The sequence below is a fragment of the Meles meles genome, chromosome 4 (assembly GCF_922984935.1).
Source record: "Meles meles chromosome 4, mMelMel3.1 paternal haplotype, whole genome shotgun sequence".
NCBI lineage: Eukaryota > Metazoa > Chordata > Mammalia > Carnivora > Mustelidae > Meles > Meles meles.
Genome location: NC_060069.1, coordinates 10,106,275 through 10,121,611, shown reverse-complemented (window position 1 = coordinate 10,121,611; position 15,337 = coordinate 10,106,275). Strand labels below are relative to the sequence as shown.

Genomic DNA, 15,337 nt, shown 5'->3' with positions numbered 1-15,337 from the left:
GTCCAAGAACCCAGGGAATGCTTCTACAGATGCAGCCAAGAGGGTTCTTGGCTCATTTAGGGTAGAAATCAAATATGAGTAGGAGAAAGTGAAAACAGAGTTTATTGAATAGTGTGAGTGACAGAAAATAGCAGGAGGGGTGTCCAGGAGACTTGAAAAGGAGAAGAGAATGCATCTTGGTGTTGCTTGGGATTAGGGGTTTATATTGAAAGAGGTCTAAGGTACATGTTCTTCAGGAATCCTGGGTAGGGTCTAATCAAAGGTGAATGTCAGGTGAGCAATAGGTGTTATTCCATAAATGACCAAAGTAGCGGGTGTTGGTGCCGGTGTCAGCTGAGGTTTGTTCAAAGAACATGTTCAAGATCTGGCTCTTGGATGTTGTTAGGTGTTAGGTACCTAGGACAAAACTCAGAGAATAATTAACTTTCCTGCTTCCCCCTTGAAGTGGGAACATAGCTTCTTTGGCTGATTCAGAAACAGAATACAGAACACAAGTAAATGAGGCCTAACAGAAAAATAGTGGAGATGAAGCCTTTCTAAAATGGAGTCCCTTCAGCTTCCCTACTTTAGTTGGTTAGGCTTTGATTGCTAATAACTAGAACTCATGAAGAAGTTTTAATTACATTTTCCTTCATTTGGATAAAGAGTAAGAGGAATCTTAATTTTTGTGACCAAAAGTAAGAAATTTTGTCCTGATCAGACAACTGCAGATGATTAGTTTGGAATTTCTTTCTGGGGAAAGAAAGCCATTTCTGATTTTCTTTTAATTCTAGACTAGAGAGGTAACTGACTTAGTAGCATGCAGTATACCAAGCCTTTCTTTAGTTTAATAACTTATTTGTAGCGTTAATTGTTCCATATTAACTGTAATTTTTTTAAGCAGTCATTTTTTGCTTTTTAGGAAAACTTATGTGACCTTGGCTTTCAGTTTCTTTCTGCCTAATATTGTATAGGAATAATCCTATGAAGTTGTTCAACCAGTTTTATTCTGTAGATGTTAAATATTCAGATATGGATTATGTATACATCTTGATTCTTATTTATATTCTGACTCTTGAACTGTATTGTCTCTTATTCACACCTCCAGTAGAGTACCTGAGGAATAATATAAAGTGAAACATAATCAGTTTCCCTATTCATTAACAGCTCTTCTGAAGGTTTAACATTTAAATTTCTGGCTAGAAAGCATGGAATTGGCTGGTTCTTTGATTTCGTTTTATCCTACTCATTTATCTTTCTCATAAATGCAGTGGAAAAATAAATGCCTCTAATATCTTTCTTCTCAAAATGAATTAAATTGTGACTTTGTTAAATTGTAATAGGCTTGCCTAATTCCTTAAATACCACCTTCTTAGAAATGACTTTCTTTCCTTCCCTCAAACGATTTCCTGTGGAAACTCTTGTAGTCACTTTAAGAGAAAATACATTGTAACTTAGAAAATAGTCTGGCTCAGGACATCTGGCTGGCTCAGTTGGAAGAGCATGCAATTCTTGATCTTGGGGTCTTGAGTTCAAGCCCCATGTTGGATGTAGAAATTACTTAAGAAAAGTTTAAAAAGATATTCTTGTTCAACAGATAGCTGAGATCTGTGCAGTTTGCTACATTGTATGATTTGGACAAATTTTATTGATAATGTATTATTTTATTTATTTTTTTAATTAAGGTACGCTCTAGGCCTAATGTGGGGCTCAGATTCAGGAACCTGATGTTGGTAGTCATATGCTCTATTGATTGAGCCAGCCAGGTGCCCCATTGATAATATATTCTTAATTATTATTATTTTTTAAAGATTTCTAAAAATTTATTTGGCAAAGAGATCACAAGTAGGCAGAGAGACAGGGAGAGAGAGAGAGGGAAGCAGGCTCCCTGCTGAGCAGAGAGCCCCATGTGGGACTCAATCCCAGGACCCTGAGATCATGACCTGAACCGAAGGCAGAGGCTTAAACCACTGAGCCACCTAGGTGCCCTATTCTTAATTTTTTAATATATTTATAATTTAACAAATTATAGATTTATATATAATACAAATATATACACATATATATAAAATGAAGATCTGAAGCTCCTTTTTTCCCCCCTATCAGTTTCTACACTAGACAGAGCTGACTGCTATTGTGCTAAAAATAATCTCTTTTTTGTAGAAAAAACCTGATTTGAACAAAAATTCCTATTAAATGGTTATTGAACTGCTAAGGTTGATACTGAAGAGCTAGGTCACTAACAGAGCTAATAAAGCTATGCTTTTCTTCTCTTTTTAAAAAGTCAGATTATTTTCATATTCTTTGTTCTGATAGACAGCCATCAAGTGTATTTGTCAGTGTTTAAGATTTATGTCTAAAATAGAAGGTCTTCAGTGGAAAAACATTAATTTTGCCTTTCTTAGAGAGGAGGAGTTCTATAGATCACTGTGTATGATATAGTACAGGGCCTGGCATTAATAAATATTTTTTAAGTGAATGAATCAATGAAATTGATCAAGTTAAAATTTAGTTTTACTGTATGGATGGGGAGAATCCATGAGCCAATTTTTAATATTTCTTTTCTATGACATATTTATACTCATGAAAAAATGAACCATTTAAAAAGATGACATTTAAATGGTTCATTTTTTCATGAGTATAAATATGGTCTCACTTATTTGTGGAGCATAACAAAGAACACGGAGGACATGGGGAGATGGAGAGGAGAGGGAGTTGAGGGAAACTGGAAGGGGAGATGAACCATGAGAGACTATGGACTCTGAAAAACAACCAGAGGGTTTTGAAGGGGTGGGGCGGGTGGGAGGTTGAGGAACCGGGTGGTGGGTAATAGGGAGGGCATGTACTGCATGGAGCACTGGGTGTGGTGCAAAAACAATGAACACTGTTACGCTGAAAATAAACAAACAAAAAGATGAAATTTATTGTTTCCACCTCTGTACCGTACTCCTCCCCAAAACACCCAGCAGGATTTCAAGTTAAGAGTATTTTGCATATAGTATGAGCTGTCAGTCAAGAGGCCTAATTGAGAACACCAGCTCAGTTTATAATAACAGCATGACTGTAGTCATTTAACTGCTCTGGGTTCATTTCCTTATTTACTTTCTAGGTTCTATCTCTGTGCCTGGTACATAGTTAAGGTAGTCAATAAATGTTTTTTGGTGAATGAATTAACCTGTAAAATGAGTAAAATCATGCACTGGGTCCTAGTTTCTCAAAGTATCCTAAAGACCCTAGAATGAGAGCTTCTAGAATAAAATGGATCAAAGAAATTTGTGACACTCTATTCCATTGATTCCCAAAGTTAAATATGCCTCAGAATCACCTGGAGGGCTTATAAATAATCTTGTAGGTTTACCCTCCCACCTCCATATTTGAAGTAGGGTAGTGAATTTCTAACAAGTTCTGAGAAGGTAGGGAGAGGTGATGCTGGTTATGCTGGTCCTGCTGGGACCAAACTTTGACAGCTGCTTTTGTATCTGTATTCCAGTTGAAGGTTTAAAGAAGCACACTACCTAAGTAGGGGAAGCTGTTTAACTCTTAACTCAGTTATTTCTAAAACTTATTTGACTTTGGGGCGCCTGGGTGGCTCAGTGGGTTAAAGCCTCTGCCTTTCGCTCAGGTCATAGTCCCGGGGTCCTGGGATCGAGCCCCGCGTCGGGCTCTCTGCTTGGCGGGGAGCCTGCTTCCTCCCCTCTCTCTCTGCCTGCGTCTCTGCCTACTTATGATCTCTGTCTGTCAAATAAATAAATAAAATCTTTAAAAAAAAACTTATTTGACTTTATTTATTTATTTTAAATTTTATTTTAAAATTTATTTTATACTGCTTGCACTTTAGATTTCCCATTCTCTGTGTGTGTGTGTGTGTGTGTGTGTGTGTGAGAGAGAGAGAGAGAGAGAGCGGGCGCCATCTGTCACATTATACTCAATGTCAATGAACATCCTTGGAACTATTTTTCTGTGGGTTATTCTTTCAGAAACAAAGCCAGGTCACGTATGCAGTGTTTTCCACGTATTAAATGATGATTTTGTTTGTTTGTTTTTGGCATGCTATGATAGGTTAAAAACTTACTTATGCTAGGAGTGAAACTCTCAGAATTGAATCCTCTTGCACAGATGGAAGATAGTATGATATTCGTGATCTATAAATATATATGGAATGGAAATATATATGAAATGGAAACATTTATACATTTTTTATTTTTTTGCTGACATACATTTCGGATAAATGTAAGGATTATATAGCAAGCAAAGTTTCATGAAAATTGAGCCCAAAATGATGAAATGATTTCTCTCCCAGTAATTTTTATATATTTTATTCATATTTCTCTTCTGGATGTCTGCTTTTAATCTGCCAAACACATTTTCATAACTTCAGTTTATGGCAAAATTAGGAAGTAATATTTTATCATGAGAATTGTTTTCTCCAGATAGTCTCAGCTAGTGTTCCTTTAGTTCTATTTTGAAATTTAAGCTGATCTTGTCTCCCAACATAGCATTCTTTTTTGCATGCTAGATTTTGTTGACTTCATTGCATATTTGAAATATGGTTGTACTTATTCTGGTCTTCTTAGAGTAGTGGATGTAATAAAAGATTTGGGTAATTATCAGAAAGGGGATATTTGAGAAAGAAGTGATGGTTACAAACTCTTCAGATATTAAGTGTATGACAGAGAGTCTTCAGACTTGAACTTAATGGAGTACTTTATGTTCCCCAAGGCTGTGGATCTTTCCATTGATGAGTCCAGCTTAACAGGAGAGACAACACCTTGTTCTAAAGTGACTGCTCCTCAGCCGGCTGCAACTAATGGAGATCTTGCATCAAGAAGTAACATTGCCTTCATGGGAACACTGGTCAGATGTGGCAAAGCAAAGGTAACTCTTTTCTCTTGTTTTGAAAGTGGCAATTCCTTTGTTGTCAACCTTTCTTTTTAGTTCTGTTTTGCTAATTTTATGTGGCTCTTTTAAAAATAGATGACAAAGAAATGACAGAATTGAACCTAACCCATAGCCACTATTTGTGAGACAAAGGAGCACCTGTGTCCATGAGGGGTAGTATGTCCATAGTTCTGCCATTTGCCAGATGATGGAGCCTTCAGAAAACAGTCCTCAGTATCTGTTTTTTTGTTTTTTGTTTTTTGTTTTTTTTAAGTTAGAAACAGTGGCACATGGATATGTTCATTACCGGCTAAATAAAATTTTAATTTGTGGTAACTGTACTGGCTATCATATTCTGACTATATATCATTCACCTACTGATGGATTTTAGGTATTTGGTTTCCTAGATCCTAATATTTCACAAATATAAAAGACATGGTTCAGTAGTATTTGAGGGGGAAAAGAAACTATATTGTATGTTTCTTGAGTATAAGACAGTTTTGAATTTCAGAAATTTTAATATAGTTAAACAGTAGGCCTCAGAATTGGGTCAGAACATTTTATAGTCAGGCATAAGTACTAGTGATCTATAGTAATATCACAGAGTTAATTTGCTAAGGGAACCTTGGATATATGTGTGTTAGTCATCCTGACTGTGGGTAAGGCTTTGGAGAAAGTGAATGAGAGTTTTTTTTTTAAATTTTAATTAATTAATTTTTAAATTTATTTATTTTGGCTTGAGAGAGGTGATTCCATCAGAATGTAAACGTATTTTCCTGTTTTTCCCTTTAGGGTATTGTCATTGGAACAGGAGAAAATTCTGAATTTGGAGAGGTTTTTAAAATGATGCAAGCAGAAGAAGTAAGTACTTACTTTGTTAATGATGTTTTAATTTCACATCTGAAGTTCTCTGTTGTAAGTACAGGAACAGAAAATATTGGTGAATTATTTTATTTACTATTGAAAGTAGTATTTTATTCAGAATATTACTCAGATGTCTTTGTTTAAAACCTAATTGGAAAGACTGTATTTAAAAGGGCTTGAATTGACATTGTTGATACGCTGAAACATTTTGATCTTCATGGTTTGTGGGGGAAAAAGGTTTATGGACAATTATTTATAATTCTATAATCCTATTCTTTTTAGAAATTACCTTTAAATTAATTTTAAAAAGTTTTCTAAATAGTATATTTGTCTTCTACCAAAACTACCAACTTCATTTAATTCCAAGTAATGGGGAGAAAAGATTGTAAAGTAAAATAACCTGGAAAATATTCTTGTTTAAGCATATTGAAGCTTAATTCTCTCATTGAAAATACTTTCTTATACATAAAAAAGTTGCATTCTACAAGTGTCATATTCACCCCAAATCATCTGGATTTCTCAGGTAACCTGCCAAGATTCCAGTATGTGATGCAGTGTATAAAACCATTCTGAGAAGCTTGGCAGTGAGGGGGGTGCTAGAGAAGGGAGTTAGCTGATCAGGGAGCCAGCTGGAGAAAAAGAGTTGGATTGTAAGCTTGTTTGTGGATACAGAAAAGAGAAGATTGGAAAAGTGAGGGGCAGTGGATGATAAAGTCTTGGAGAAGCTGGTAGGGAGAATAGATTTCTTCTCAAAAACAGGTATGGGGAGCATGGACCTTTTCAAATAAACAATCTTTGAAAAGTCTCAGCCTCAGTTCCCTTTACTCCAGTAAAAGGAGTAATATCAACCTTAAGGGAGAGGTGTATATGTCATGTCATGAGTATGTTGAGCTAGCATGAATATGTCAAGTACTTAGCAGGCACTTAGTATATTTTACTAAATTTAGCTCCTTATCATGACACTCTTCTCCAATTTGTCAAGGCACCAAAAACCCCTCTGCAGAAGAGCATGGACCTTTTAGGAAAACAACTTTCCTTTTACTCCTTTGGTATAATAGGTAAGAGAAGAGTGAGTATGTGTATCTCATCTATTTACTTAGGTTTTGTTTGTTTGTTTTTGAGTGGGAAGGTGGAGTTTAGATAGATGAGTAAATTTGTTTATTCATTTAATTAATTTTTAGTTTACTACTATTTTTAAAAAATTATAAAACTAGCCCCCAACCATTGTCCTTTTCTACAAAGATAAATTAGAACTCCATACAGTTCCTACCATCAAGGAACATTTCTGTAGTCATTTTAGTATTTGTGTTTCTAGTTTTCAACAAAATGGATAGTAATGTTTTATGGACTGTTCCTTTTTTGTTTCATATTTTCTTCGTAAGTATCTTGTCATTAAATAGATGCTCATTAAATTGATGTCATAAAATAGGTTGTATAGTATTCCATTATGTGGGAAAAAAATCTTAGGCCTCTTGTAGATATTTCTATGTTTTTTGAGTTCTTAAAATTATGTAAATGATTCTCCAGTGCAGTTATCGTATTCTTAAAAGTAAAAACGATTGGGTCAAAGAGTACCCATGTAGTTTTCAAAATTTTGGCATGTTTTTAAAGGTTTTTGTTTCATATTGCCAAATAAATATTTTTCATCAGCAAGGCAGAAGTATATTTCATCCAGCACTCTTGCCAACTTTGTTGTCATTAACAGATAAAGAAAAGACTTATTATTATTTTATTTGACAATTTATTATAGAGAAACTGAACACTTTACTCATATGTGTGTTGGTCCTTTTTATTTTATGACCTGACAGTATATCTTTAATCTTGTGGTTTGAGTGTTAGGTTGGTAACAGCTCTTTGTATAATTAGGATATCCATCCTTTTGTTACATTTTTTCCCCTCAAATTTTTAAATTCCCTTTTAGGGATAAATAAAATAAACTTGGTATAGGAGAGAGATATAATTGAAACATCTTCTGATATAATTGTCATGTTAATAATCTTTGCAGTTATAATTTCTGTCTTTGTTCTATTCATAAAGGCTGTGACAGCCCTGTTATGGAAAGTGTTTATGTTTATATCTATTTAAACATCAATCTACTACTTTAGTTTTTACTTGTGACACTTAAAATTTTACTGAGTAGAATTTATTTTAGTTTAAGACTTAAGGTATCCAGGGCAAACAGAAACTAAAAGAATTTGTGATCACCAAACCAGCCCTACAAGAAATATTGGGTCCTTTAAGCAAAGAGAGAGCCTAGAAGGAACAGAGACAATATACAGTAACAGTAACCTTATAGACAATACAGTGGCATTAAATTCATCTTTCAGTAGTTACCCTGAGTATAAATGGGCTAAATGCCCCTATAAAAAGACCCAGGGTATCAGACTGGATAAAAAAACAAGACCCAATTATGTGCTGTCTGCAAGAGACTCATTTTAGACCCAGAGACACCTCCAGATTTATAGTGGGGGGGTGGAAAATCATTTACCATGCTAATGGACATCAAAAGAAAGGTGGGACGGCTATCCTTATATCAGAAGGATTAGATTTTAAACCAAAGACTGTAATAAGAGATGAGGAAGGACACTATATCATACTAAAAGAGTCTATCCAACAAGAAGATCTAATAATTGTAAATATTTATGCCCCTAACATGGGAGCAGCCAGTTATATAAGCCAATTAATAATAAACTCAAAGAAACACATCAACAACAATACAATAGTAGTAGATGATTTTAACAACTGAAATGGACAGATCATCTAAGCAAAAGACCAGCAAGGAAATATGGGCTTTAAATGACTCACTGGGCCAGATGACTTCACAGATATATTCAGAACAGTCCATCCCAAAGCTACAGAATACACATTCTTCTCAAGTGCACATGGAACATTCTCTAGAATAAATCACATCCTTGGTTACAAATCAGGTCTCAACTGGTGTCAAATGATTGGCCTCATTCCCTGCATATTTTCAGACCACAGTGCTTTGAAACTTGAACTCAACCACAAGAGGAAAGTTGGAAACAACTCAAATATATGGAGGCTAAAGAGCATCCTACTAAAGAATGAATGGGTCAACCAGGAAATTAAAGAAGAATTGAAAAAGTTCATGGAAACAAATGAAAATGAAAACACAACTGTTTAAAATTTTTGGGATGCAGCAAAGGTGGTCCTGAGAGGAAAGTACATAGCAATACAAGCCCAAGAAACAAGAAAGGTCCCAAATACATAATCTAACCCTCCACCTAAAAGAGCTGGAGAGAGAACAGTAAAGAAAGCCTCCAGGAGAAGAGAAATCATAAAGATCAGAGCAGAAATCAATGAAATAGAAACCAAAAAAACAATAGAAAAAATCAATGAATCTAGGAGCTGGTTCTTTGAAAGAATCAATAAGATTGATAAACCACTGGCCAGACTCATCAAAAAGAAAAGAGAAAGGACCCAAATAAATAAAATCATGAATGAAAGAGGAGAGATCACAACCAACACTGAAGAAATACAAACAATTATAAGAACTTATTATGAGCAACTATATGCCAACAAATTAGACAATCTGGAAGAAATAGATGCATTTCTAGAGAAGTATAAACTACCAAAACTGAACGAAGAGGAAACAGAAAACATGAACAAACCTCTAACCACAAGGAAATTGAAGCAGTAATCAAAAATCTCCCAACAGATAGGAGCGCAGGGCCAGATGGCTTCCCAGGAGAATTCTACCAAACATTTAAAGAAGAATTAATACCTATTTTCCTGAAACTGTTCAAAAAAACAGAATGGAAGGAAAACTTCCAAACTCATTTTATGAGGCCAGCATTACCTTGATCCCAAAACCAAGGACCCCATCAAAAAAAATTACAGACCAATATCCCTGATGAACATGGATGCAAAAATTCTCACCAAAATACTAGCCAACAGGATCCAACAGTACATAAAAGGATTATTCACCAGGACCAAGTGGGGTTTATTCCTAGGATGCAAGGTCAGTTCAACATCTGCAGATCAATCAATGTCAAACACTATGTTAATCAGCGAAAGACAAGAACCATATAATACTCTCAGTAGATGCAGAAAAAGCATTTGACAAAATACAGCATCCATTCTTGATTAAAACTTCACAGTGTAAGGGTAGAGGGTATATACCTCAATATCATCAAAGCTATCTGTGAAAAACCCACAGTGAATATCATTCTCAATGGGGAAAAACTGTGAGCTTTTCCCCTAAGGTCAGGAACACAGCAGGGCTGTCCACTATTACCACTGTTATTTAACATAGTACTAGAAGTCCTAGCCTAAGCAATCAGACAACAAAAAGAAAAGGCATCTGAATCAGCAAAGAAGAAATCAGACTCTGACTCTTTGCAGATGATGTGATACTTTATGTGGAAAACCCAAAAGACTCCACCCCAAAATGGCTAGAAATTCATACAAGAATTCAGTAAACTGGCAAGATATAAAATCAATGCAGAGAAATCAGTTGCATTACTATACACCAACAGCAAGACAGAAGAAAGAGAAATTAAGGAGTTGATCCCATTTACTATTGCACCCACAACCATAAGATACCCAGGAGTAAATGTAACCAGAGAGGCAAGAATCTGTACTCTGACAACTACAGAATACTCTTGAAAGAAATTGAGGAAGACACAAAGAAATGGAAAAACATTCCATGCTCATGGATTGGAAGAATAAATATTGTGAAAATGTCTATACTAACTAGAGCAATCTATACATTTAATGCCATCCCTATCAAACTACCATTGACTTTTTTCAAAGAAATGGAACAAATCTAAAATTTTTATGGAACCAGAAAAGACCCTGAAAGCCAGAGGATGTTGAAAGAGAAAAGCAAAGCTAGTGGCGTTATGATTCTGGACTTCAAGCTCTATTACATAGCAGTAATTATCAGGACTGTATGGTACTGGCACAAAAACAGACACATAGATCAATGGAACAGAATAGAGAGCCCAGAAGTGGACCCTCAACTCTGTGGTCAACTAATTTTTGACAAAGCAGGAAAGAATGTCCAATGGAAAAAAGACAGTCTTTTTAACAAATGGTGTTGGGAAAATTGGACAGCCATATGCAGAAGAGTGAAACTAGATCATTTCCTTACACCGGACATGAAAATAGACTCAAAATGGATGGAAGACCTCAGTGTGAGATAGGAATCCATCAAAATCCTTGAGGAAAACACAGGCAGCAACCTCTTCGAACTCAGTCACAGCAGCTACTTCGTAGACCCATCGCCAAAGGCAAGGGAAGCAAGGGCAAAAATGAAGTATTGGGACTTCGAGATCAGAAGCTTTTGCACAGCAAAGGAAACAATCAACAAAACCAAAAGACAACTGACAGAATGGGAGAAGATAGTTGCAAATGATATATCAGATAAAGGGCTAGTATCCAAAATCTGTAAAGAACTTATCAAACTCAACACCCAAAGGACAAATAATCTAACCAGGAAATGGGCAGAAGACACGAACAGACATTTCTGCAAAGAAGACATCCAAATGGGCAACAGACGCATGAAAAAGTGTTCAACATCACTTGGCATTAGGGAAATACAAATCAAAACCACGATGAAATACTACCTCAGACCAGTCACAGTGGCTAAAATTAACAAGTCAGGGAAAGACAGGTGTTGGTGAGGCTACGGAGAAAGAGGAAGCTTTGGGCACTTTTGGTGGGAATGCAGGCTGGTGCAGTTACTCTGGAAAACAATATATTGGAGGTTCCTCAGAAATTTGAAAATAGAGCTACCCTATGACCCAGCAACTGCACTGCTGAGTATTTACGCTAATGAAACAAATGTAGTGATCTGAAGGGGCACGTGCACCCAAATGTTTATAGCAGAAATGTCCACAATATCCAAACTATGAAAAGAGCCTATATGTCCATTGGCAGATGAATGGATAAAGATACGGTGTGTATATATGTACGTGTACACACCCACACAATGGAATATTATGCAGCCATCGAAAAATGAAATCTTGCCATTTGCAATGATGTGGGTGGAAATAGAGGGTATTATGCTAAGTGAAATAAGTCACTCAGAGAAAGACAATTATGATCTCGCTGATATGTGGAATTTGAGAAATGAGACAGAGGATCATGAGGGAGAGAGGAAAAAACGAAGTGGGATGAAACCAGAGAGAGAGAGACAAACCATAGAGACTCTTAATCTCAGGAAACAAACTGAGGGTGGGTGGAGTGGAGGGGGGTGGAAGGGATGGGGTGCCTGGGTGATGGACATTGGGGAACGTGTATGCTATGGTGAGCACTTTGAATTGTGTAAGAGTAATGAATCACAGACCTGTACTCCTGAAACAAATAATACATTATATGTTAATTAAAAAAAAAAAAAGAGTTAAGGTAGAGTTAATATTTTTACTCAAAAGTTAATTATCCCAATGCTATTAATTATGTAGTCCATTCTTTATTCCCTGAGTTGAAATGACATCTTTATTATACATTAAACACTTGAATCAATTTTGGAGTCTTTTCTCCTTTAATTTTTCCATAATTTTATTTTATTTTTTTTAAAGATTTTGTTTATTTGTCAGTGAATGAGAGTGAGAGAGTGCACAAGCACGGGGAGCAGCAGGCAGAGGGAGAAGCCGGCTTCCTGCTGAGCAAAGAGCCTGATGCGGGACTTGATCCCAGGACGCGGGGATCATGACCTGAGCTGAAGGCGAATGCTTAACTGACTGAGCTACAGAGGCATCTCTCCTTGATATTATTTTAATTATTTTTGCTAGCTTAATGTCTCAAAATTAATAATACAGTTTTAAGTTAAAGCAGATTCTCTTGTGCAGTTTCAGTTAAATAATATTAATTGTATTGATCCCTCTGTCTTCATAATAAAGAATGTAGAAAGGTATTTCATTCCTCATTTTTAACCAGTATGTAGTTAATTTGATTATTTGATTATTGCTGTTTATTTTCTAGAATTTATAGGGAATTTGATAAATCTAAGAGATTTAGTCACTTAAATCTCCCCAGTTATATTAATGCTTTACTATGAAACCACATCACTTTTAGTGATAAAAATCTTTCAACTTTGTTACTATCTGGTTTTAATATAATACATTGATCATAATTTTTCTTTTTAGGATAGTATATGGAATAGGATAAGAGTTAAGATCAAAATCAGAGGTCAGCAGACTTTTTTTTTTTTTTTTTTTTGGCAAAGAGCCTAATAGTAAATATTTTAGCTTTTGGTCCTTACCAAAGTATTTCCAGTATTCTCTGATGGAAATACTTAAAGGAAAACATTCATAGACAATATATAAACAAATGGATGTGGCTATGTTCAAACAAATTTTATTTACAAAACATGCAGGAGGCTTTCAGATTTTAGCTTGCCTGACCCCTGGTATAGTTCATTGAACGTAATTTCTTTTGTCAGGGTCTTATTTTGGATAGGATCTTGAGAGTCGCCATCTAGATTATTATTTTGTAGTTGTAGAAAGATGAAGAAAAACTTTTTTTTAAGTGTTTATATTGATCTAGAATAAAATCTTGAAGTGGCTTTATTTTATTAAATCTATAATGATATTGTGTTTTTTCTCACAAAACTAGTGGTGCACTCCATGCCCCTCTTCATTTCAGAGACAAAGGTTAAAGTAGAGAGTATGTTGTTTGGTTTATGTTAATTGATTTTTTATAAAGATTATTTATTTATTTGACAGAAAGAGAGCACAAGCATGGGTGGAGCGGCAGGTAGGGAGAGATGGAAAAGCAGACTCTTGGCAGGGCGGGGAACCTGACTTTGAGCTCTGTCCCAGGACACTGAGATCATGACCAGCGCTGAAGGCAGACGCTTAATTGACTGAGCCACCCAGGCGCCTCATATGTTAATTGATTTTTTATTTGTAAATGCTGTAAAAGTAATAATTTTTAAATGTTAGTGCAATTTTCAATATCTTAAGTAAGATAAGGCACTCTTTGAGCCAAGTCCTAATTATTCTTTTGTTTGTAGTACAAATTTTATATGTATTGCCTGGATATTTAGTTAGGAGAAGTAATGTTTCAGGGTTGATTTTTGCAAAGCTGATAATAAATAGAAGATCTGTATGTCTTACTCTACCTCTGCCCCCGCCATTGTATGAAAATACTGGTAATATTGTCTTATAGTGGGAATCTTCAAATACTATTGCTTTAAGGAGTGGGTGGCAGCAGTGGTAACAAGGTTAAACTCTGTGTGTGTGCGTGTGCACACAGGTGCACACATACAACATTGATTTTAAGCAGCATTAATTTTAATCTTCCCTGCTTAATGGATTTTTGTAAAATCATGTAATTGTGATCTGATGCCCTTTATGTGAAGGGACTTTTTGGCTGCCTTCAGCTCATTATTCTATCCCATCTATACTTATGTGATTATATATAAAGGGAAAAATAGCTGTTTGATTTTGTTCCAGGTATCATCATGTTGGTTGGCTGGTTACTAGGAAAAGATATCCTGGAAATGTTTACTATTAGTGTAAGGTAAGTTTTAATTGTTTGTGTATAAATTAAAGTCTCTTTTCCCTTTCTTATTTCTCTAATAGGCATAGGTTATGTTTCATTATGAAGGTATTATATGAGCAGAAAAGAGTATAGTGTCTCTACTTAAATAGTTTAGAATTAATATATTTAAATGAGTTCTAGGAAAATGAAAACCTACATGTATAGCAGTGAAGAAAATCTGCACTAGAGGCTTGGTATTATCAGTCTAATATAATACTGCATTTTTATATATAAATAGACAATTAAGGATTCCCCAACTGAAAATTAGCAGTATGAAAGAGAAAGACCATAATAATCAAAATTAAATAATCTCAGAGGAAAATGAAAAATTCAAGACATAGAGCAGAAAAATTAAAACTAGAAAGCATTTTTATTTTCAGAGATTTCAGAGATTCGTGAGGAAACATAATCATGATAAACAGATTACTGCAGAAGAGGATCAGAAGACAAAAATGTTTTTAAAAATTATGAGTTTTAACTGCTGAAATTGAAAATTCAATTTAAAGGCTGTAATGTAAAGTCTAAGAGGGCTCCCAAAAAACAGAGTAAAGTAAAGTGACCAAAACAGAGAATGAAATAAAAGTGACAAAAAGAATAATTTAATATATACCATATCTAACCAATAGGAGTTTCAAAAAGAGGGAAAAAGAAATGATATAAGAAATGCTACATGAATATTTCCTCAATCTGAAGTAAGACATGAAATTTTTATAGTTTGTATGGATTTTCTAAATGCAAACAGGATGAAAAAACTCCCAACCTAGATACATCATTATCACGGAAAACAGTTAGGTCGTCTATAAAGGGAGTATAATCAGACTGGTGTCAGACTTCTCCCTAGCAGTTGCAGTTTCCACCATTTTTCCACCATGGGGGTCTTTTTATTTATTATTTATTATTAATTATTTTTATTGTTGAAAATTTTTATTGAGAGAGAGCATGAGTGAGGGTGGGGTTGGGGCAGAGAAGCAGGTTCCCTGTTGAGCAAGGAGCCCAGTGCGGGGCTTGAGCCCAGGACTCTGGTATTAATAACCTGAGCTAAAGGCAGACACTTAACAGACTGAGCCCCTGAGATGCCCCCATGGGGTCTTTTTTGACTCTTCTA

At 35.3% G+C, this 15,337-nt stretch overlaps 1 protein-coding gene across 5 annotated transcripts in view; it reads left to right on the top strand.

Annotated features, from left to right (window-relative positions):
* ATP2C1 (ATPase secretory pathway Ca2+ transporting 1) overlaps positions 1-15,337 on the top strand; it is a 174,271-nt gene that overhangs the window by 104,496 nt on the left and 54,438 nt on the right. For all 5 annotated transcript variants that reach the window (XM_046002707.1, XM_046002711.1, XM_046002710.1 and 2 more), the window contains 4 exons: positions 4,699-4,854; positions 5,650-5,718; positions 6,704-6,779; positions 14,145-14,211. In XM_046002707.1, the coding sequence (XP_045858663.1) occupies positions 4,699-4,854; positions 5,650-5,718; positions 6,704-6,779; positions 14,145-14,211 (368 nt within the window). The remainder of the gene's footprint in view (positions 1-4,698; positions 4,855-5,649; positions 5,719-6,703; positions 6,780-14,144; positions 14,212-15,337) is intronic.